Source organism: Phoxinus phoxinus (assembly GCF_949152265.1).
Source record: "Phoxinus phoxinus genome assembly, chromosome: 3".
Classification (NCBI taxonomy): Eukaryota; Metazoa; Chordata; class Actinopteri; order Cypriniformes; family Leuciscidae; genus Phoxinus; species Phoxinus phoxinus.
Genome location: NC_136878.1, coordinates 41,788,961 through 41,814,321, shown reverse-complemented (window position 1 = coordinate 41,814,321; position 25,361 = coordinate 41,788,961). Strand labels below are relative to the sequence as shown.

General features: G+C 38.1%; 1 protein-coding gene across 4 annotated transcripts; it reads right to left on the bottom strand.

The window, feature by feature from the left end:
- On the bottom strand, positions 1–25,361 carry akap10 (A kinase (PRKA) anchor protein 10). Of its 4 annotated transcripts, none has more exons than XM_079605875.1 (15): positions 25,065–25,361; positions 22,820–22,867; positions 20,155–20,340; positions 11,862–12,434; positions 9,013–9,111; positions 8,612–8,696; positions 7,767–7,890; positions 7,183–7,319; positions 6,276–6,420; positions 6,022–6,192; positions 5,771–5,880; positions 4,857–4,936; positions 4,457–4,509; positions 4,251–4,346; positions 1–1,717 (listed from the first exon to the last, which is right to left on the bottom strand). In XM_079605875.1, exons 1-15 carry the CDS (start codon positions 25,084–25,086, stop codon positions 1,712–1,714), a joined length of 1,935 nt encoding a protein of 644 aa, XP_079462001.1. In that variant the 5' UTR covers positions 25,087–25,361; the 3' UTR covers positions 1–1,711. The 4 variants fall into 4 exon arrangements, with proteins under 4 accessions (XP_079462001.1, XP_079462000.1, XP_079462002.1 ...); XM_079605874.1 differs by having other exon boundaries at positions 4,857–4,939; positions 25,065–25,325; XM_079605876.1 differs by having other exon boundaries at positions 561–1,717; positions 4,266–4,346; positions 4,857–4,939; positions 25,065–25,310.

The following is a 25,361-nucleotide window of genomic DNA, read 5'->3' as shown; positions in this document are numbered from 1 at the left end:
GGCTTTAAAGTTGTGCATTTATATTCACGATTGTGCTGCATTCACTCACAAAAATAAATGTTTGTAGGAAATTTACAAAATATCTTCATGGAACATGATCTTTACTTAATATCCTAATGATTTTTTGGCATAAACGAAAAATCTATAATTTTGACCCATACAATATTGTTGGCTATAGCCACAAATATACCCAACTGGGTTTGTGATTCTGACTGGTTTTGTGATCCAGTGTCACATATGAGGTGGAAAGCAAAACAATATTTCAATGCTTTTGTTGGTATTTAACCATCTACCTGTTGGTCGATGAACTGTCATCCCAAAACACTACCCAATGAAAACTTTTCTCTGTAAGCCCCACCTACACAACTTACATTTTTCTAAAGCATTAAAATTATGCTTTTTATTTATCTAAAATTTTGACTTTGGTGTAACGTTATTTTCTCTTAATTAATTTTTAACTGAGTTATGCTCAATACTTGGGCCCAAATCCAGTTTCACATTGCATATCGGTATATCCTGCCTACACAGGTAAAGACAAAAACAAAAGACAAACACTGTGTCAAGGGACATTTCAACATTATATGTATTTAAATCAAACACATTTAAATATATTATAGATTAAGTACACATATATGTCAGAAAACATATTAGTGGTACATAGTACCAAAAGTCGTTTGTCTGTTTCTCGTCCACATCTCAATGAGGTCCAAAGCAATAACTTCATGTCCAAGTACGCATTTCAAAAACAGTCATCATTGAGATTTGCTTAGACAGAGTTTTGACATATCATACAAAAGAAAAGAACAAAAAAAAAAGACAATCACCATAAAAAGAGCTAACATTAATATATGGCGGTAAACCAGGAATCCACATTTATATAGAACGGGGATAAACATTGCAGTTCAGTTTGCGTATCTCTACAGTCTAGAACCAGGTTTCAGATGAGTTCTGCAGTCAGGGAGCTTTCTCCTGTTCAAATGTAACATCAGTCACTTCAGCTCCATGAGAGCGGGACAGAACAGTCTCAGACACTGATTGACTTACATCCACTATGGCATACCATAAAACTGTACATAGCCACCTTGGGTATTTCTGCATTTTTGTTTTTCTCTTTATTTGTACTAAAAAAGGACCTAAGCACTTAACAGCCACTCTTTAAAAAGGTGAATGAAAAAGAAAGATAAAAGAGAAGTGTGAGATAAGAACTAAGATGAGGAAGGAAAAATCTTAGCAAACTAGTCACCGCCACTTCGTAGACCAGTTCCTGTTCAGATTCCTGTGTGCTTCTTGTTGGTCTACATGGTAAAAGCTTAACGCAACAGCGACTCCGGTGGTTTCTGAAATTCCACAGCTTGTGTCAGTGTTCATCAACTCTTGTTCTGTTCGTCTGCTGTGCGACAGCTCGCGCTTGTTTGTTGACTGGTTTATTTACGTCCGTACTTTAAGTCATTTCGCACATCTTCAAATAATAAACGCAAATCCTTCTGAGTGCTAGAAATGATGGGGTGGGTCATACAGAAATCTTATTTTGGCTATTAGTGTGCATATCTAAACACTCAGGCTCTCACACACACACAAACACATGCAGGAAGTCACGGAATGCCTCTTTCGGTCCTCACTGATATGTTAACGCAGTTCAGCTCTGTTGGTCTTCAGGTTGTTTGGGAGTCATGAGGGATGGTACGAGCTGCTTCCACACTGAACCAGAGGCTCATAGCTGATGAAAACAGAACAGATCAGATTCTGCACACAATGAAGATATTCAGACAGAAATGTAGAATCACAAGAATATAGGTCCATATATTTAACATGGCAAATATCTCACGGGCGTCAGCGATTCTCTCAGGCTATGTTTACACGGAAACGATCTGAAGAGAAAACGCAAAAGTGGTGTTGCGTTATCACTTTGTATTCTGCGTTTAGACGAGCGTTATGGGGGGGAAATCTGCGTGCATATGGTGACGCAAAAGTGTGTGAAATTCGATGAAGTGTGCACCCCAGGCGGCTAGGTGGCAATGTGAAGCACTGACACCGTTTTTCATGTTTAATGCGGTAAAGCTGCTGCTTTAACCCTCTGTGCTCTTCGCGTGTCGCTCAATAATGACAGATATATATTATTATTTTTTTGTCAATTAAATTAATGCTATATTTTAGTTTGATGATGTTTTGTTATTTTCCTGTACTGGCGCATGCCTGTGACGTAAACGCGTATGCGTCGCCTTCACTGCGTTTTTACCCTTTAGACGGGAACGCGATGGTGGAGCGTTTTTAAGATTTCCACTCTGGAGGGTAGTTTAACTTTTTTGCGTTTTTAAGACCCAAAAACACCGTCGCCGTGTAAACGAAAGGCACATCCGATAAAATATTTGTACTTTTTCACCTGTGAGCGTTCTCGTGTAAACAGGGCCTCAGAACACGTCTTTGATAATTCACACTGCGTGATTGTCACTCGCGTGAACAAGCACCGATTTGCCTATGATTTCAGGCATTTGTCGGTAATCTCACAAAACCTGTCGGCGAGCGAAAATCGCGCCTAAAATTGTTCAGTGTGAACTCGGCATAACCTGAACAGCCAATCCGATGGCCCGACGCCGATTCAACATGCTGAATCTGCCCAACAAACCCAATGGCGTCAGAATACAGCCAACGGTTCGCAACACACCGGAAAAACTAAGCTAACCAACGCTCAAAAATGGCGTGTCCCGGCCTTAAGGAATAAATGTAGTAAATTCATACCACTTATTACTTTAAATATCGACATTAAATATTGATTTAAGAAGAAACCGTTTTAAAATGTTACCTGTTTATTATCTTTTTTATTTTCAAGGAAATTGCTAGCTAGAAAAAAAACTAGAGCTGCTTTTGAATTAAAAAAGCGAGAGCGAGTCTGTGGTGTGATATGGGAGACATGAAAGAAGCGCCGGCTTAAGATAATTGGACGAGACGTCTGTTATACAGCGCTGTTATTGATTATGGTCGCGACTGACCTATCAGAATCAAGCATTCCACAGAGCCGTGTAATGTGTCAATTGGCATCGCTGATGTCACATTTTTTTGTGACTCACTATATATTAGGAGTGGAACGGTACACTGAAGTCACGGTTCGGTACGAGTTCGGTACAATGGAGGGAAAAGCAAAACAAAAATGCAGAAGGCAGTTATTTTTATTGTGCATGTCTCAGTCTGCACCACCTATACAGTCTCTCCCCTGAGCAGCTGCGACAGCCTGGTCTGAAGTGTGTAAAGTAAGATGTAAACAAAATAAGACAATCAGCTATAAAACTGAAATTACAGCATCTCTTATGTGCGGACGCACAAGCTCGAAGGTACGCGCGGCAAAATTTTGTCATTGCGGTGTGGGCGGTCATGCGCGTTGGGTGCGCAAGGCCCCATTTCACGTGGCGGTGTGCCATATCCATTTTTTTTTCTAATGTCACAAGAAATAATCTGGTTTACTGCTTTGCACGGTTCTTTTGTAGTGTGGTTTTGGTGTACTAAAGTGTACTAAAATAAACATTCACGAGTGTACCTTACTTCTTCTCACCGCTGATTCCTGATGGTTTAGAGGACAATTACACCGAGTCGCACCCTGTCGTTTCAAAGAATAGTACACCGGCGAGCGCGAAGTATAAATGCCTCGTCCATTTAGGGAGGCGCGCGCACAGCGGAGGCGCGCAAACACAGACAGCGCAAACCTAGCTTAAGGCAGGGCTACAGAACCCGCGTTTCTAACAGTAGTTGCGTTTCTAAAAGTATTAATTAATTTGCACGCGAGTTTTACTTATTTTTATACCGTGTAAATCTTGTTTTTTGTTTTGTTTTTTTTTGTTGTTTTTTTGACAGCATCTGTCTCAACCCAACTTCGTTGTATGATAAATGATGCACCAAAATAAAAAATCTAAACCGAAGAAAAATATTGGACTTCACCACTACCAAAAATGTTGAGAGGTAACCTGTCGCTGAAAAACTTTACAATGACTAGTTTAATTTATAAGCCAAAATTATTAACTGAAACTTTTGGTTGTCGGGTAAATTAAAACACATTTTTGGTTAAAAATAAAAAATAAAAGTATTTTGGTGCATCACTATGCAAATGAAGAGCATAAAGATTGAGGAATCACGTTTGTTTTCCACAGAATAAAGTAAGTCTGGGTTTGGAACGACGTGAATTAAATGACAGAAATAGAATTTTTGGGTCAACTAATCCATAAGTTCAAGCATGAATGCAAAGACAAAATAATATGATGTACTTTTGTTGACTTTACTTCAGGGCTTTCATGGTGTCCCTGCTGCATGACATCATTTACGATCATCTTTGCAATCTTCCATGCCATCTCTTCTTGTGCCTGAAACCAAAAACAAAGTCAGTATATCATGAAGCATAACAAACTTAAATCAATTACCACTGATTATAAAGATGGCACATGTAATAGGAATGCAATAAGCAGGTGCACACCTCATCTGAGTTTCCTTGCACCCATTTCTTCATTGCTTGAGAAAACATGGAACCTGTCAGAAAGGAAATAGTGAGAGTGAGTGAGTGAGTGAGTGAGTGAGTGAGTGAGTGAGTGAGTGAGTGAGTGAGTGAGTGAGTGAGTGAGTGAGTGAGTGAGTGAGTGAGTGAGTGAGTGAGTGAGTGAGTGAGTGAGTGAGTGGGTGAGTGAGTGGGTGAGTGAGTATGAATCCTGCTCTTCACCACAATCACCCCACATCACCAGCTACTTATAGCCATGGCAACACTCTCTACACAAAAGCACTTCAGCATGTCAAAGCTAAGAGCCAACTCACAATACATAACATGTGCAAGTGTTTAAGTGAGAGAGAGAGAGGATATAAATCAAATGTGTGTGTCCTACCCTTGGACTTCTTCACATCTGGTTCTGGCTCGGCCTCTCTGATGAACTGGCCCAGCTCATTCACCTTTCCAAAGGTCATTCTTCTGAGATAAAAGCAAAACACAATGAATCTGGATCTGAATGTTTTGTGTATAATACCAGGCCTCAACAATAAGGATCTTTTTCTGCTGGCCCAATCAGACCACAAAAAATACTTTTTATTTTTAGCTAACATTTTCTGTGCCAGGAAAAAGTACATATTTTTTATAAAGTGTTTATTTTTCCCCCATCTACTTCAGCCTTAAATAATGATCATATGCCTGGATTTTATTTTTGTTATTAAAAATAAGAACAAAAGAAGCAAATAATACAAACAATAGGGATAAACAATAGAACAAAGAAACAAATTAAATAAATTACGATGTACAGTAGGTTAGATGTATGAAATACTGCAGAAATTGAATAATCAAATGTAAACAATAAAACACTGCATAGTTGTTCTCTATACAAATTAAATATAAATTGATTCTTATTAAAGATACAAAGGTTATTCAGTCAAGAGCAGCGAGTGATTTTCTGTCTTGTTTGATTAGCATTACTGAAACAGAGCAGAAGGTATATTAGTCTACTGTCACTTTAAGACTGAATGCATGGACCGAGTATACTGACAAATATACATTTTTGGACTTTTCCACTGTTTACATTCATGTACGACATAACTGACTGTGTTTATGAGAATACTCCACACAATGGACATGTTTACATAATCGTGTGTGTGTATTTGACCATTTAAGTGCAATAAGTCACGAAAGAGAACTAAATTCGGGATCGCATGCTGTTCGCGGCTTCTCTAATGATAAACGCTTTATATCCTAGCCACATTATATATCCTCATACGACCCAGCCCTAAAAGAAGGATGGAAACCCCGACTCACCCAGCATACGGTCTCTGATAGAGAGACTCAGGGTCCAGACTGGCGATGTCCACCGTTATCGCCTCATCGAAGTTCTTCAGGATCTTGATTGCTGCTTTTTTAGTACCTTGCTGCAACCGGAAGTGAAAACATTTTGGGATATCAGGACAAAGTTACTCATACTTGCAGCCATATTCCTGAAGAATCTTTGTATTATTATTTTTTTAAAGAGCCATGTGGCCTTTTGTGCTGCCATCGAACCAGTGAATCACCTGGGCTTGCGACCCTTCCATGACGCCCGAGTTGCGGTCGCCTTCCTGGGTCCAGCCCTGGTTCGGAGTGTTGGCATTTCCTCCAATGAACTCGTCCACCCGTACAGAGTTAATAAGGTCACTCAAATACTTGTAGTAAAGGTTGCTTGACAGGAAGCCTGGCATGTAAACCTGAGGTCGAGAAAACAAGAAAACTTCAGTAGGAATTTCCTTCGTAATACAAACCTACCATCTTTATCATCCCTTGCACCCACCTTCTCCATGGTGGTCCAGGCCTGTCTTAGTGGAGTGTTGAAGCAGTCTGGGAGAGGTCCGCCTTCTCGACAGATATTGGATTCGATCTCCATCCGTACAGAGTCACCAAAACCCAATGGATTTGTGGCTTGGAGTGAAAAATACCTAAGGAGAGCATATGAACTGTCATGTCTTCCGTCTACCTAATAATACCTAACCTAGAGTAATCGTTATGCTGTTGAGCATCAAACCAGCATATAGAATGATTTCTGAAGGATCGTGTGACACTGAAGACTGGATTAATGATGCTGAAAATTCACCTTTGCATCACAGGAATAAATTACATTTAAAAAACATATATTAAAATAAAAAAACGTTATATTAAATTGTAATATTTCACAATATTAATGTTTTTACTGTATTTTTGATCACATAAATGTAGTCGTGGTGAGCAGAAGAGACTTCTTGAAAAAAAAAAAAAATATATATATATATATATATATATATTACCAACACAAACATTTGAATGGTAGTGGTAAAAAATAAAAATAAAAGCAGCAGGACAGTGTGGAACAGAACAGGACAAAATGAGGGGGTAATTTTCGGTCATTATAGTTTAGACATTCATTCTAATTTAAATTAATTAATTAATTTTAGTATTACTTTTTAAGTGGAATTTAAATACTCTTTTTTTTTTAAATCACTAAAAGAAAACAAAATGGCTTAAACCTGAATTTTGAGAAGTTGTCCAAATATATCCTAACTATCGTACCACCAATTAAAAAAATCTTACAAAATCTTCACAACTCAATTCACTGAGATAATTTGATGACTAGTCGGTTAGTTGACCATCCAGCTCCAGCTCTAGTACTAGACATAAATAATGTGCCAAAACAGAGATCATACTGAATTTCAGATAGGACATACTTGTCGTAAAGGATCATGGCATCATTCTGGGCTTCCTGTCCGTCATACTGGCCTTTCTTGGCAGCCAACTGATCTTGAAAGTTTTCTGCAGCCAGCCAGAACTGCAGCACATTCATTGCGTCCTCCTTCTCCATGTACTATTTTGACACACATACGCGCACACACTTTGAATTAGGTTTCAATCCCCCTTTATAATCCCTTGGCACTTTAAATTTACTTGGATCAGAAATCCATCAAGTTTTTACGCACACTTGCACTTTTGGGGAATTCTGCCTTTTTGAAACAGGTTTTGGGCAGATTGTCGAGCTCAGCATATTTCCTGTGCTTATACAGCTCTATGCATAAATTCAACTTGAAAGTGTGTTCTAACAGGACACCTAACATCTGGACTCATGAAACACTTCAATAAAATTTTAAAGCGCATTTAAAAAGTACAACACATTATATATAATTCAACATCTATATATATAAAATGCATATATGAACGAAAAAACAGGAATATTGGGGGTTTTAAATGTAAAAGTCCTTTAAACATGCTCAGAGGTGTAGATGCCTGTTGGTCAGTCATGAATAAGTATCCTCACCTCAGAGAAGTAGAAGAGGGCAGACTCGCAGAAAAGGATGTCCGCCAGGAACACAGAGCCACTGGTCAGCACCTCGATCTGGTACTTACAGAAATAATGGCTGCGCAAGAACTCGATAAAGTGCCTGTGAAACAGATGCCAGACATGTCCATGTAAATACAGAAAGAAAAGCGACTGCATAAGCAAATACATTTCAAATAAACATTTTAAATAAAAAAAATAAAGAGCACATCAGTCATTAAGATAAGGCCTGTCAATTTAATATGAATTAACAGTAACAAAATAAAAAAAATGGAATACATTAACATAAAAATTAAGGCAAAATAACAATCCATGCCCCCCGTCCTGTAAATAAATTTCATAAGAAGCAATTAAAGTACCACCTCCAGGCAAAGCATATTTTCTGGAGGCAGCACAGCCCCAGATCTACACCTAGCAAAAGCAGTTTGTGTTCAAAACCTGCTAGGAGAATAAAGGAATGGAACAAAATATATTTCAATCATCAGAAATATCTGGTTATGACAATGTTAAAGGTAGGGTAGGCAATTTCGGAGAGGCTAACAATAGCAAGCTAGCTTTACAAGCATCAGATCCCAGCCTCCCTTCAGAGTCTCCAAAGCTACGCCTCCTTCTAAACTGGCTGGCAACTATTTTCAAAAACGCTGGCGGGAAAAGAGACAAAAAATACTCAATGCTTATGAACGGCCAAAGACGCCAGTCTGCATGCTTACACAGTCTGCCTCTTGAGTACATTGCATGTAAAGAATAAAAACTGCTAAATGTACACTTCTATAGATACAAGAGCAATAATTGTCAAGGACAGGAAACAGAGTGAAATGACTTACTGTTGGTCAATGATGGAGAAAACAACAGATTGTGCAATGACAAAGCAGTTTGGGTCCACCTGTCCGTCCTCACCACAGATTTTCGCTGGCAAAAGTTGGAAAAAAAAGTTAGATCTACACTATCCCAACAGAAACCCTTATCAAAACAATGTTTGTCCATTCCAGCTAATCAAGGACAGTCATTTTGAGGATATGCAACATAAAAATGCACTTAAATTAAAATAAGGTATGTAATGACAAGCATACAGAGGCTGAATCCATAAAACCAGGCGCTCATTTACTAATCACACAGCATCTCTTAAATATATATATTTTTTGTTCAAACACAGAAAAAAAACACATTGGAGAACTTCTTAAGCAGTCATTAAACACAGAGGTCATGTGATAAGGAATTCTCTTACCCACAATGTCGTTGCGTATTTGTTCGGTGATGGGAATAGGCCTAGCAGCATCTGGAGATATGTACTTGGTGAAAATGTTAACAGCATCCCTCTCTATACCTACAAACAAAAACATATGTGGAAATTGAAAATGGATAGAACAGAAAAGATGAAGGACATATCAGAATCAATCCACCTTTATTATATTCATCATCCCTCTTCACAGAACTGTAATAATTCACATTTCAACTATGGCTATTTATCAAAGCCTCATGTGCGCTTAAGTGTCACTATTAATCAAACAAATGTCTAGTGCAGTTAGAGCAAAGGCCTAGGGATAAATCGTACGTCTACACCTTGTTAAACATTAATATCAAACTCAAATACAGGATGTGCATATTTCATACTGAAGACCGAGTTTGTTAGAGACACCAGAAAACTAAATCTTTTACAGAAGTATATGTTCATGTATATAGAAGTTTAAATTGCACTACTATGCATATATATTATACACACATACAAGTTTACATATATACGCACACACATACATGCATATTAAGATAACATGAAAAGTAAGACTCTGTGTTTAAAGGCCATGTTGAAAGTGTTTGGGTTTAATGGGTGTCTGTCTGATAAGGAATCTCACCAGAGAATGCTTAAATGTTGAAGCTCTTTTCATAAAATCCATATGAGGCGTTCAGAAAATCCAGATCGAGCCTTATAAAATGCAATGAAGTGGACAAAGACGTGTTCCCTTTTAAGACACCGAATACTCTCGGAGCAGAAGCCACGGGCTGATAGGATCTGACTCCCCTTCTTAAGCTGATTTGATGGCTTTCGGCTCAACTGACTTTTTCCATTCACCGCTTTTACAGCTTGGAGCTTCTTTGTATTAGCCATAAATGAATACTCAGCTCCTGACTTCTGTTCATTGTAGTCCACTGCCAAGATGCTAAATGGGATCATTTACCAAGCCTGCTCAATAAAACCAATGCCGCATGGGTATTAAAAGTCATCGTCTGATACGAAAGGAATATGTTGTAATGGTAAAAAGCCACTAACCATGAAAAACTCATTGTAGTTAAGCACATGCTCTGGAATGCTCGGTTTAAACGAAGGTTTAGGATGCCGTTTTTGCATAATTACTAATGAATACTGCAAACCCTGCAGTTTTAAGGTTGTTGTTTTTATGTACTAATGAGGTCATTTAGATCCTCTACTGATCAAACATCAAATTTGCAGGTCAGAGTTCAAAAACACACAAAAAAGTGGTACTGATATATCAGGCATGCCTGTACTGTTTCTAAAGGATAACAATAACATTTAGGCTAAACATCACACATGTTAACATGAAACCAGTGTGATAAAAATGTACTTGCTTGGGCAGAGTTTTATCTTTTAACTAGTTTCACACTAAGTTTTGCTTTTGTGTCCATGTCAGAATACCAGGAAGGGATGTGACATAACTACCTGGAAAGGAATTATGATAATAACAAATATCCAGAGGTTCACCTAAAGGACTATTTAGACAATATGCATCTCCAGTAATAAACATTTAACAAAAATACAAGCTTCAAATTACTGCTTCACATTGTAAATGCAATATTGCAAACACTTTTTCCTTCTTTAATTGAGGGAAGGGTCAATTACTGTATGTGGTCATCAATAGCATACCACAGAGCATTCTACTTGAGAAGCATATAACCCAGTGTTCTCTTAAAGGAACACTCCACTTTTTTGGGGGAAATAAGCTCATTTTCCAACTCCCCTAGAGTTAAACACTTGAGTTTGACCTTTTTTCGAATCCATTCAGCCGATATCCGGGTCTGGTGGTAGCACTTTTAGCATAGCTAAGCATAGATCATTGAATCTGATTAGACTGTAGACTGTTAACAAAAATTACCAAAGATATTTTTCCTATTTAAAAATTGACTCTTCTGTAGTTACATCGTGTAATAAGTAAAAAGTTGTGATTTTCCAATATGACTAGGAACTATACTCTCATTCCTGCGTAATAATCAAGGAACTGTGCTGCCGTACCAGCAGCGCAATGATATTACAAACTTTGAGCCGGTCACGTTGGAAGTTACCGAGCTGGGGACTATTTTCAGGCGCTGCGTAATCAGGCGTTTCTAGTTCTAGTAGTTGCTTGTCATATTGGCCTAGAAAATCACAACTTTTCATTTTCTGTCGGTCTTAGTAGACGATGTAACTACAGAAGAGTCGAGTTTTAAATAGGAAAAATATCTAAACTCTTTGGTCATTTTTTTGAGAGAGATGCTAACGGTCGCTATGGTCGCTAAACGGTAAGCTATGCTAAAAGTGCTACCGCCAGACCCGGAGATCGGCTGAATGGATTCGAAAAAAGGTAAAACTCTGTATCAGTTTGACTGTCAGACTGTTTAACTCTAGGGGAGTTGGAAAATTAGCCTATTTCCCAAAAAAGCGGAGTGTTCCTTTAAGGCCCATTCACACCAACACCAAAACCTATAAAGGTGACTATAACTATATTAGGCGTCCACACCAATGCCCAGTATTGTTCTGTTTATTCGAAGCACATGCTACAGTTTTGACTGCTGCTTTAAATGCTCAAGCTCTTTTATCGTTCATGAGCTGAAAAGAAAAAGAAAAACGTTCTGAAAGAGATTCCAATGATAAAGTTTGTCTGTGTCATTATCGTTACAGTTGTGGTGTGGACTCTGCTATTATTTTACATTTAGAAATATTTTTAGAATCATATCATCTTTAGTCATCAGTTACAGATATCGTCTATAGCTGGAGGAATTCAGAGCCGGAATAATGTCAAAACAAACAGCTAAAACACTTGAAATACAATGAGATTACATTGTAATCGTTACAGCGATACTCACTTTTCATAAGTTTCTCAGAAAGCTCACGGAGGCCACCAGCAGACTGGCCTTTAACTGGAGTGCCTGTCCTGGAGGAGGGCTGTCTGGTGGGCGTTTCTGATCTTACGGTGGGCTGCAGGTGGGGTGTCCCAGGCCGGGCCGCCCCCTCTGAGCTAACAGAGTTCCGGTGGCCTATCAGAGCCCCGGTATAAGAGTTAGTGTCCTGAGGGCTGGGGGTGTGAGGTCTGGAGGATGTCTGGGAGGAGAAGGGGTCCTCTTCATCTCCCTCATCCAGAGCTGAGGGCCTGCTGGGGTCGTCTGAGAGTTCTGGGGAGTCGGGAGTTCCCAGAGCAGTCGCCGGCTCAGCCAAGGTGCTGTGTTTGACTGAGTTGAGGCTGTGTGCTCTGACCCTCGACCAGCTAGTGGACCGAAAGCTCTCAGCCTCAAGCCAGAAGCGGACCAGGTGATCAGCTGAACGAGTCTCCATAAACTGTATGAAGTAGGGCATGGCCACATTATCACGCAGGATCTGGTCTACGGTTTTAGAAAGCCGAGATCGAGTCTCTTGAAGATGGTAATTTACACTGGAACGACCTGAAAAGCAAAAACACTTTTTAAACCCCAGTGCTACAAACCATGTTTCTTAAATCGAGAGATACTTAAAGGGGCTATATGTAAGAATTTTCATGTATTAATGTTTTTTTTATTGCCAATGTGGGAACAGCTTGTAAGAAAACTTGAAAAACTTCCCAGACTTCCTAGGTTGTCTATGAAAGCCTGTAGACTGATTTTTAGTGAAGGACTTGGGTCGTAAGTAGGGTGACCACCTGGTTATTGCTCTGCTGGAAAGCCTATTTGCCATCACGGTGGACAATAAAATTTTAAATTCACCAATAAGCTTTGTTAATTGTGACCGGCTTTGTGACTGGCACTCAATTTGCCCAGGTTCGAGAAATACAATGTAGCCTATTTACTCTACAAAACTTTTCAGTCGGCTAAATATATCAAGCTAAGCAACAGGCTAGTAGGTAAAAATTACATTATATTCTAAAATAAATTTCCTTAAATGGGTCATCGGATGCAAAATTCACTTTTATATGGAGTTTGCATATGTGTGGACACAATCACCATACAATGAAAAAAATCCATTCCCTCCTATTTTTTAATCTTTAAAAAGCCTAAATACTCTCAATAATCATGCCGTTTGGGTTTTCTGAGCAATATGATGTCAGTAGCCACCGTTCACCCTGAAGAGGGCAGCACTCAGACGTTTTAATTAATTGTTAATTAAACCAATTAATTGTAGAATTAAAACACTTTATACCCAAATGTCAACAAACTTACTTGGAATCAATGAACACCATTAATAAAGCAAGTAACAATACTTGCATTTAAAAGTGTAATCTGGCAATTTCTCTCAAAAAAAGTGAAGGGTAGGCTGTGACGGATCCATCAGTTGTATCCTTAATTGCCCAGGATCAAATAACGCATTTCGAGGCTGCATTTAAAGAAGCATTCGAAATAGGACAGCCTTCATTGCAGCGCTGTGACGCAATCGGCCTTCGAAGGATGCAGCCTCTGAATTGGGACGCAGATATTGACAATTTGTCAGGACCCCTCTTCACTTCTTTTTAATTCATTAGTCCCCAAATTAAGGGGTACCCTTTATCGTCAATTTTTTATGTGCAGGGTACTCCATTGCTTTCAGTTGTTTGCCTTACGCATCAGATCAATTTATCATTTATACTTTCATAGATATTTGAGCACCTAACCCCACCCCAGTATGTAATAAATACAGTCACGGTATTTATTGCAAAAACTGAACAAAAAACAGTATAAAGGTATTACAAACATCTCGTGTTGCAATCAAAGTCTTCTAAAGCCATCCGATATCTATATATGAAGAAAAGAGGGGAAACTTAAGGTTTTCAAAAATACACCCAAACTTAACATGACGCAATCGGTCACAGGTTATGGGGTTGGGTTACAGGCTCAAGCATGTCTAAATAGTATAAATAAAAAAAATAAGATAATGTAAATTAAATTATTTTGGCTGATTAAATTGATTACTCCCCAACATATGTCATAATGGAAAAACTTTACCCCAATATATATAATTTCATTGTGATGATAAAACTTGCTTGCTCATCACATCTGTGTATGACGTCGAAAGCAATGGACTATACTGTACATTGAAAAATGACGCTAAAGGGGTAGTACACTTTGTTAAAAAGTGAAACCGAGGAGTCCTGACCTAGCCTGAATATGTGACGAGAAAGGGAGTGAGAATGTGTTGTTAAAAATGTGATCAAACTTCAGCCTTCTTATATAGTGAGGAGAGGAAAAACTGAACAAAACAAGACAAATAATAACCAATAAAAAAATTTAAATACCAATATAAAAATACATAACCAATATAAAAATAACCAATAACCAACTAAACAAACTCACACAAAATTACCACAACACTAAACAACATAACAATAAAACCAAAATCCAATAAAAGGAATAAAAACACCAAAAAAAAACATAACAACAAAAAAGACAAAAAAAAGACAAACAAAACATATAGCAATAAAAACTTGACTAAACAAACAAAAAAATAATAATCACATGAAGCAGTGTTTGCCTGTCCAAAAGTCCCCAATAGGATCACAGGGCATTACATTGTGTTGATAGTAGGACTGTAAAATATTGTAAAAAAAACACTTAGTATTAGGGCTGCACAATTAATCGAATTTGTAATCGCGATTACAATTACGGGTGCCACAATTATCCAATCGTTAAGGCGCAATTACCAACAAAAAAAAATCCACTTACATTATTCTGCGTGCTTTTTCTTTCTACAGCTTATCTTAGGGGTTTTTTTCCGCATCGTTTTAATTTTAGTATTACATTACAATACCATACATATTTTTTACTTTGGTTTCTTTAAATAAATAAAAAATATATTTGATATGAGGCATAATGCTATAAAAAAAAGCAATAAACGTTGTTCAGGAAGAGTGTCTTTTTTAGCTTGTTATTTTTTTTATAAAACAATATGGCATGCAGTCGCTTCAAACAATGGTATAAAGCTATTCAAAACATCATTCAATGTAAATTACGCAATTACAATTTCAAGGGAATAATCGACAATTGTGATTTTTGTCATAGTCGTGCAGCCCTACTTAGTATTAGATGTTTGTTCAAAGTATGAACAACAGTAATGATGCCTACAGCAAACACCTGACTAGCAGAGCACCTTTAATGCCTCCAACTCAAACCCATGGGACCTCCAGATCACACCCAGCCATCTATTACTTCTTATACCGCAGCGGCACACACTTTGTTCCATAAATAAACACATACACAAAACAAATCTTATAATAGAGCAGTGACCTCCTTTGAATGCCTTGAAAGGCCACACCTTCCTGTTTCAACACCACAGGACACCAGAAGATGTTTGAGATGTGAACTCAGGAATCTACTAAATGATTCCAGTATCAGAACGAAAAGAAGGAAAAATGCCAACCCTCTTTGTGTGGGAGACAACATGTTAAGATTTGACATAAGAAGCATTGTCTTTACCAAGTCACCTTGCAACACTGGTTTGTCAACCAAAGACTGTAAAAATGCTACGGTAAAAACCTGACAATTGATCTAATGAATAGATCTAATGGGACATTTTACAGTAAAATACTGCTCCATGTACAGTTTTTGGAAGTGAAAAAGAACATCTTATAAATGTTCTTAAGTCATCTAATAAATTACAGTAAAAAACAAAGTGTAACACTTAGCTTCTATGGATTTCATTTAAAAACTGTTTCTGCTTAGGTTTTTTCTTGTCAGGTATGTACATTAGTGTTACATCTTATGTGGTTAAATTAATGTTTATTGCATTATTGTGTTAGTGTTGTGTGTTAATACCACGATGGGTTTTGTATTTGTGTGTATGACACTGTGCGCACCTTCTAAATATGAAGAAGTTTGATTCATCATTTGTTTTTCTCATAACCACCTGATCTTAAGATGGTTGTCAGTTTACTGTAAAGGTTAATTAAATATTATGGTTTGTTCCTGTAAATTTAAGTTAAATCTGTCAAATTAAAAATGTTGCTACAATAAGTTTTTACAACAATGCTTTGATATGAGCAAGTTTTTTTTGTGTTTTTTTCATTGGAATGTTGCCAGCTGAATAATCAACAAAGGAAAACCCGTCCTTCACAGCTTCACTTTCATTAGTGATCTTTTAAATTTTGACTTCTATTATTTAAAAGTTGATATAAAACTGCCTTATGTTCAATTATATTTAGATAAACTCAGTTTATTTGAGTGTTATTAAATATATTTGATTATTAAAATAAACTTTAATTTAATTTTCCCCCCCAAAACATTTTTTTTTAAATAAATTTTGGTTTCAGTTTTCAGGCCAAGTGCATCTTGAATTTTCGGTTTCGGCCCAAAATATTAATTTCGGTGCGGTAAACGTGGGTTAAAAAGAAAAAGAAATATTAGCATATATATACAGGTTTAGTCTTTCTCTTCCTGGTAAACAGAGGTATAATAATCATATTAACTAGGTGGTTATATAATAGTTGTGACAGGCCTATTGTAAAAAGAAGCACTTGGATAAGAAACAGAAACACAGACACAGACATATTCACAGTCTCCGTTTAAAGTGGAGGAGTTTGTCTGAACAGGTTTCCACCAATCACAGAGCTATAAAAAGGTTAAGAGATTACGGCAATCACTCCACATAAAATCCATGCGGCCAGTGCGCTGCAAAAAGCCATTTCTAACACTCCAGAAAGCTTCACTAAATCCTCCACTAATGTGAGAATTCCTGCTCCCTCGGCCACTGACACACACCAGATTTCATTTAAAATGCTCAGCACAAATGTGTTTTTTGTTGTCCTGACTGTTTTATGCTTTTGTGTTTGTTAATATAACTTCAAAACTTTAAATAAATAATAATAAAAAAATGCTCAGCACAAAACAGCGAGTCTTACAACAAATGTTGCTAACAAGCCTAGTTCAAGTAAAAAAAGGAGAGCAGCTCTGAGATCAAATGGTTTAGAGTAGTGTTGTCACGGTACCAAAATTTCAGTATTCGGTACCAATACCTGTAAAAATCCACGGTTCTCGGTACCAAAGCTTAATTTAGATTAAATTTGCATATATTAAAGTGTAGGCTATATCCATTTGTTAGATAATGTAAGACTGAAAATATTGGTTGGGGCCCTGGTCTGAGACAAAATGGCCTTGCTAGCTAATTAATATTCGACTTCCCCCATACAGCCTGACTTCCTCTCAGAAACAACGAAGAACTCACACAAGAACATGGTTTAATGTGAATGTTTATCAATAACTTCTGTTTTTGGTGTCATTTGAAAGGTCTCAAAGTGAGTGGTACAGATATCTCATATCCAGATAGATAAAAGGTAATAAGGTTGATAGAAGTTTAGAGAAAACTGGAAAAGCCATTTGAGGGTGGCTTTCCCCATCCCCCATATCACCTGGGCAAACAGTATAAAGGAAGGTGTGCTTGCGCTATCGGGGTCTCTTGTCTTTGGATGCCAAGCTGGGGAGAGGGTCTCTCTCCCTCTCCCTCTCCCTCTCCCTCTCGCTCTCTCTCTTTCTCTCTCTCTTTCTCTCCCTCTCCCTCTCTCTCTCTCTCTCTCTCTCTCTCTCTCTCAGGTAACATTTATGCTGGGTACAAATGGTTTAAATTCTCATTACATCATGTTGTAACCATTTAAGTGTAAACATAACCTTATTGCACATTTGAACTTTTATTTAATTCATGGAGTCAGATTAAAACGAGATAATTGCATATGAGAACATGTGTCTTATTTAACCAAAATTCCTTTAAAACGCTGGGGAGACTTGAACACGCGCTTCCTTACCGGCTATTTGGAAACCGGAAGTTGGGCCGAATAGCCGGCTTTTACAATAACATTGGATAAAATGACCTAACAATAAACAATAGTTATATACAGAAGCAATTATTCTCTTTGGGGTAATTAAAAAATGTAGCCTACGAATACATTTTTTTTAATCAAAAGTTGTATCTGTTCATGAACAATCAAGTGTTTGTATTGTAACATTCACAAACATACATTAATGTTGTAAAAATATATTGTTCACTCAATGTGTTGATGTTAGATAAGGCATTAATTAATGTTAATGAATGGTATCTTATTGTAGTGTTACCAACTAAACAGGAGATAAAACGTGTTTATTTGACTTGACTGTCCTTTTATTTAATACAAAACTGCGTTCATATTTAATTTGAAAAGGCCTTTTAAACTAGATACAACTGCACACGATACCACTTTAGGGGCCGTTCACATATCGCGTTTTATGCGCGTGCAAATTCGTTATTTCAAAATGTAGGCGCGCGGCTTATAATAGAAGCATCTCAGCAGGTCATGTGACAAAAACCAGCGGCCTTTCCGTAACAACATGGAAAGCTCGGCCGAACAGCTGATCATAGCTGTACAGGGCGGCTTTTTATTTCTCATCTCAATGAATATATCTAGTAGTAAAGCTAATGCAAGGGCTAGAAATCAATTAATTATTTGATGATACTTTCTCGTCATTATGGAGAGCGTTTGCACCGCTTTCTCCTTTCCACAAGCGCGTGCTTTCCCGTTGCTATGCAACCATGAACAGAGGCACGCCTGGAAAACTAATTTTTGCACGCGCAAAAAATGCGCTATGTGAACGGCTCTTTCCTCCTTTCTTGTAAACAAGTGGATTCAGAGCCATCGCATTAGCAGCGCCGCTGGTCGCCATGTCTCAGTGTGTTTATGAAGAGGACGCAACTGTGCACCTTTCGGACAGCGCATCAAGAACCGGATTAACCCGGCCGATACTTCGGTACCACCGGTACTTAAGAAAAGCTGGTACCGTAACCATTTTATTTTTTTAGTACCGAAATGGTACCGAAGTACCGGGTCTTTTGACAACACTAGTTTAGAGTAAGGGCTTTCACACCGGGTAGTTATAGGAACTTAGTTATAGAGCTGGTAAGTCCCGCCCCCTCCGCTAACCCCGCTGGACCTCAAAGTTGAAAAACCGTCAATGCAAGTGAATGGGAGAAAATAATTATTTTCTGGTCCCGTTTGAATTGTGCCATGAATTTGAACATATGTTGACTGTGAATTTTTTATATAATCTTTCGTGTGAAAAATGCTACAATTTAGCGGGTAGAAGTTTGATACGGGTAGACTTTGTGTGAGAGCACTTTGTGGACTACAACTCCTCGCTGCTTTCGGCGCGTTTGAAACGTCAACACCACTAGCTCACGGCTCTAGCTCACGGATCCCGCTAGACATGGCTGTGTCTTTGGTGCACTTCACCACCTTCTTTCAGGGAGAGGACAAAATCGTTGAGGTTGGCGAAAACCACGGGTAAGTCAACTTTATGCGGTGACGTCACATAGGCGACATGTAGTCTTTCTCGTTATGTTTTTTTCCACAACTGCTAGCCGACGAATCATACCATATACTGTCAAACTTGTAACATGAAAGATTATATAAAAAATTCACAGACAACATATGTTCACATTCATGGCACAATTCAAACGGGACCAGAAAATAATAATTTTCTCCCATTCACTTGCATTGACGGTTTTTCAACTTTGAGGTCCAGCGGGCTTTTACGGAGGGGGCGGGACTTACCAGCTCTATAGGAACTAGCCACCAGGGCGGTTCCCCGAGAACTAAATGTTGCGTTCGACCAATTAACTTACACTTACGTCACTAGTAGTTCCTATTGTGCTGGGTAATTTAGTTCCCCCAAAAGCCATTCCTAGAACTAAATTCGTTCCCAGTTCCTGCGGTGTGAACACGCCAAAAAGTGGATACCTCCGCCATTACTTCTAGGAACTATGAAAAGATTTCTCTGGCTGGAAAGCCTCAAATGAAAGATCAGACTCAATCTCTCATGAAATATTGGAACATTCAAGTTACAATATTTAATGAAAAAAAATAACACCATTCAAATCAGAAGTCAGTCATTCTCACTCTCCCTAAATTTCACAGTGTTTTCATTGCAGATTTTCCAATGCGGTATCTTTTATTTTTTTTACATATTTAATAGATCTCATTTGGTCCATTTGTACAATTTCACCTTGTCCATTATATCACGTTAGGCAAAAAACTGTTCTGACCTCCCTTGCCTGTGCTTGTGGTTAACTGCAATTAATCGAGGGAGTTTTGTTGTTGGTTTATTTATTTTTTGTGTGCGTGTAGTTTTTCTGGACACAGAATCAGCATTTCATTTTGAATCAGTATTGAATGGCATGTATAATTCATGGCTGGTGTACCTAAGTCTCCGAAGTGTACTGCCTCCATGTGGCTAGGCTGTTTTTTGAGGATAGCAGTGCGGCCACGAGCAAACGAGTCCATGTTGGCTGAGATAGCATTGATGGCCACATGGCTGGGTCCCGCCGCCTCCTGGATAGCATGATGGTTACGCCCGCTGAGGGAGGGGGAGTGGGGCGACACTGGGGCTGGAGACAAGCACACAGAGAAGGAACATTCATACACAATAGAATTCGACAAATCTACAAACCTGCACTGCTAATCTTGGTAAGAAATGCTGTCCACATGCTGATAAACCTCTACATGTCCTCCCCTGGCTAGTTATTCATTTAAGTCTATAAAACCTGCAAAGCTTTTGAGTGTTACAACCCTAGAAAAGGTATAGATTTTTTTAAGTAAACATTCTAGAGCGCATAAAGCGGTTATATAAAACTAATCATTTGAATCAAACAAAGTTTACATTTATGTGCAGAATGTTAAGAATGTGATTGTTAAGGACACATTGTTCATTTTTCCAAATAAACTCTACAAATTGTTACAACAACCCTGGTCACTTTCCCTATTTGTTTCTTGTTCTCTTGTTGAGAAAAATCTCAAATCAAAAATCATTTAAGTTTTATAGGCAATTCACACAGAATACGTTTTATGATCAAAAGAAAAGGAAAAAAGCACCTCAAGGTCTACAGATGGATGATTTTTTTAAAGTTGAACTTTTAACATGAGTGTCATGGTTTTAGAACGTTATGTCATATAAACTCTGAATTGGGAGCAATAGAATTGCAAGTTTGTATCCTACACTTTTTTCTATATAATAGAAATAGGATATAAACTCACAATTTGGACTCACATTTGTTTATATCTCACAATTCTAAGAAAAAATAGATAAATTGTGCAATTACCTTTTTTAATTGTGAGTTTTTATCTCTCAAATTTTGACTTTTTTCTTGCAATTCCGAGTTTATATCTCACAATTCTGAGAATTAATGTCGGAATTTGGAAATATATTCACAATTGCGTGGAAAAAAAAAGTAAAATTGCAAGTTGATATCTTGCAATTCCGAGAGTTACAAGATACAGACTCACAATTGAGAGAAAAGGGTCAGAATTGTGAGATAAAGAGTAACAAGTACCTTTTTTATGTTTTTTATTAAGTGGCAGAAACAAGTTTGCGTTGAACAGCAGATTGCAAACATAATGCAAAAAAGGCCTGAAAAAGGCCCGCTCACAAGGACGTTAACTAGTTCTAAAAATCATTCTAAATATAAAAGAATACGACAATCACCATGACGTCACAACAGTAGACGTTCTTCCGGGTGGCAAAAGCCGAAGCGTTCCTATGGCAACACTAGTAAATTGCTTGGAAAGGAGACCCACCGTGGCAGTAAAAATTTTATAAAAATTAAAAATTTTATTAAATATAAATGCGTTTTTTTATCATAATAACAACTGTATTTAATGATTTAAGTAAAAAATATCATAAATATGTAATATATTGGGCCTACACATAATTTCTCTATAGCTCTTTTTTCTGGACAAAATAACGTGCTATATATCATGGTCAATAAATGGCTTTCCTGAGGTAAATGTTATGTGACTATTGTTCTCCAGCTGTTATATTGACCTCTTTGCGCGGTTGAAAAACACTGATTGGTCGATATTATATATGAGGAATATACATTTCGGTAAATTGCATGAGAAAATGGATGTGTGGCGTGAGAGCGTGTGAGTCTCACGGTCAATGCGTGAGAGTGGGCAGGCCTCTTTTACTTCAGGCAGTGACTGGCAATGAGTCTGATCTTCAAAAGAGACAATTTACTAATATTAGTCTTGAATTTCCCCGGCTGAAGATAAATGCTCTGCTATGATTTTGTAGATGGACCGCTTTGAGAATACATGAAGCAGAGTTGAAGGGCAAGCAGGGTTGGCAGCAGAAAGGTAAACGTGGGATGAATCATATAATTTAGGGGATCATTAAGATTTCCTACTTTTAGCACTACTTTTGACGACACGACGTCCACTCGCTATAACCTCCTCACCCATAGGAAATCGATAAAACCCTACACCTTTTGCTGTATATCTGGCAGCGCAACCCCAAACACAACACGTTTTCATCATCGTTTCAACAACAATGTTTTTAACTATGTAACTGTTCCAGTCGCCGGCTGGATCTCTTCAGTTAGTCAGGAGACGCCGCTCACGTTCTGCCAACCGGAAGTGTCTTGGTGCCTGTTGTTTACAAACATTCTGAAATGCCGTATAGCAGAGTCCACACCACAACTATAATAATAATGGCACGGAGAAACTATATCATTGGAATCACATCTGAACTTTTTCCATCAGATGAATGATTTAAAAAAAAGACAGCCAATCAGAATCCATCCTGCTTTAAAACGGCAGATGACAAAACAATAGAATAAACAGAATGATATCATCCGTTGGTGTGTTATTATTATAGTTAACGTTCTTGGTGTGTGAACTGACCTTTAGTCCCTCACATTATTTTTGACACTATATTTCCAGTCTGGGTCACATGCCAAGCAACTGAAACTACCGGTATAACTTGATACAAATTAACCTGGTCTATTGTTCTACATTCTAGCATGTTCTATGACAGCCCACCATAACATCACAAAAGTTACTATAAAGAAAAAGGACGATCACCCTCACCTTTGCTGGCTTTGGCATCTGCTGGTCTCTCAGGTTCCTTTCCTTTAACTGTAAGATAAAGAACATAGGAAATATCATTTATAATTTATGGCATCTCTTCTTGTCCTAATGATTATCCAGCACAGCAGCCGTTTGGGAACCAGTCACAGACACACACACTATTTGAAGCAAAAAAGGCTGTTGCACCAATGAATCCACACATCACTTATTCTTGAGTTTTTCCACTGCATGTTTTCTGGATGATTTGCATGGGGTGAGGCCTTGCTGGAGTTCGTCAACGAAACAAAACAAAACACCAGTGGCAAACAAACAGACTTAGCATCGTAGTGCACAAAACGACAAGCATTTCCAACATCCCGATCATTGTTGGCAGGAGTGCAAGCAAAAGAATGAGGACGATATTTCTCTTTACAATGCGCAGTATGTTTCTCATAATTCTCTGCTGTGCTCATAACATATATTAACTCGTATATCTCCGATGGATGGATAAAGAAAAGAAAATATAATGACAAGACTGCATAACTGAGAACAAAGAGAAAAGGTTCCTGTTAAATAGGACACGGGCTAAGAGGGCATCCTTCCTTCCCTTAGGGCTCTGACTGTCACAGGATACATGTTTATGCTCTTTGTCATGCGAACAGGGATTCTGGGAAAGATCGGTCACTTATTTAGTGAAGATAAAAAACTGCAGATCAATCTTATGGTTTATTATGTATGAACAACTAAAGACAGCAGCAGCATTGCCACTCGTTTTGACCAATTCATTCTTATGTTTCCAGCTGTGTGATTACTAGATAAGTGGAAAAAAATGTAGCCTACAAAGATTTTTATATTTACTTTTAATGAATTTTTTATCATGCAAGACATTTCCAGGCCTTTGGAAATCAAAAAATTTAAATTCCCTGACATTTCCAGGTTTTTCATGGGAGGTTTAAAAAAAGGGGGGGACAGAGGGATGAACGGCTGGTTCACTTGGTTCGTTTGATCCGGACCAAAAAATATAAAAAAAATTTGTCCAGGTAATTTAAGCGTTTTAACATTGTAGCGTTCCCATTGGCATTTTAATTTTACTGAACCTAAAGCCATAGGGAGGGGTACATTCACAATCTGATTGGTCGGCTTTTATTATGTCTATTTCGCGACAGAACTCACCAAACATCCAAAGCAATGCTGTGTTCTGGGTTAAATGCGTGTTGTATGTATGTAGCCCTACATATGTTGGTATGTTGACCAGCTGAGAACATGAAGAGATTATAAAATGAGTTGTCAAAACAGCGTCAGGAATCCCTCCGTCACACACAAGTGAAGATCTGCTGCGAGGAGACGGGGTTATGATGCCTGTACTGAACTGTAATGGGCAACATCGCGACTACGACGAGACAAAACAGGTTAGTTTTAATCTAACCAAACATGGCAAGTGTGAACACACCCATATTCAACCAGGGGGCCGGGGCCCACTAGGGGGCCTCAGCAAATTTAAATATATCAACATAATCTTAATTAAGAAGCTTAACAAAAAAACTAAAAATATAGATGTACAACATTAAACTGACAGGTTTTTTAGATTATTTATTTTTATCAGCTTAGAATGTAGGGCCTTTGAATATTTTCTGGGACAAAGGAGGCCTTTAGTCATAAAGGTTGAGAAATACTGTTCTAGGCAATATAATAGAACATTTCCATTTGACCTTTGACAATTTAGCTTTATACCATCAGATCAAAGATGTGAATGAAATATATTCCTTGTCAAAAACGTCAAATCAACTGTAATGGGATCAAACAAGCATTTTAAAAAATATTTCTTGCTTCTATGTTTATTCAGGATATGATCCATAAATTTATTATAGTTTCATTGTGATATTCCAACATGAGTTTTTTCAGGCATGGCTAGCCTGTCAGACGACTGACACTACACCATATGCGTGTTACTTCGAACATCTAAAACAACAGGCTTTTCTCAGGAATCAGCGTTATTTCAACTCAAACATGTAACTTACGTTAACTATAATTAACAAGTTTTCATTTGGCGATCTAAATATCAAAACGTGCACTCGAATAGAGAATATCCAATCCCTCGATTAGCTGTTTTACACGATGTGCAGAAGATATGCATATGCATTAAGGGGTTATATGGCCAACATAAAGAATAAAAGAGTTTTGATGTCACATTCATGAGGACGTGAGCTCAGCATCGGTCCAGAAAAGCCCAAACTGTCCATCATCTTCGAGCGGAGCACTTCCTTACCTTTCCGCCTGAAGAACGACATGATGAATCTGAAGCTGTGAACACTCGCTCAGCTCAGAGACAACATCCCGACAGCTCCCAAGTCCCTTCATTCATAACAATCTATCGCGGACAGCTTTCGCGTTGCTCATCCACATCTGCGCTCACTGTCAAACCCGAAAAATTTCCAGTCCCTTCTCAGCTGGCCCGGTCGCCATATTGTCAATAAACGCCTCACTTCCGGAGTGTCTGCGGCACAGCGCTTCTGCTGGAATTGTGGGAAAAGACCTGACAAATCAAAAGACATAATTCCCATAC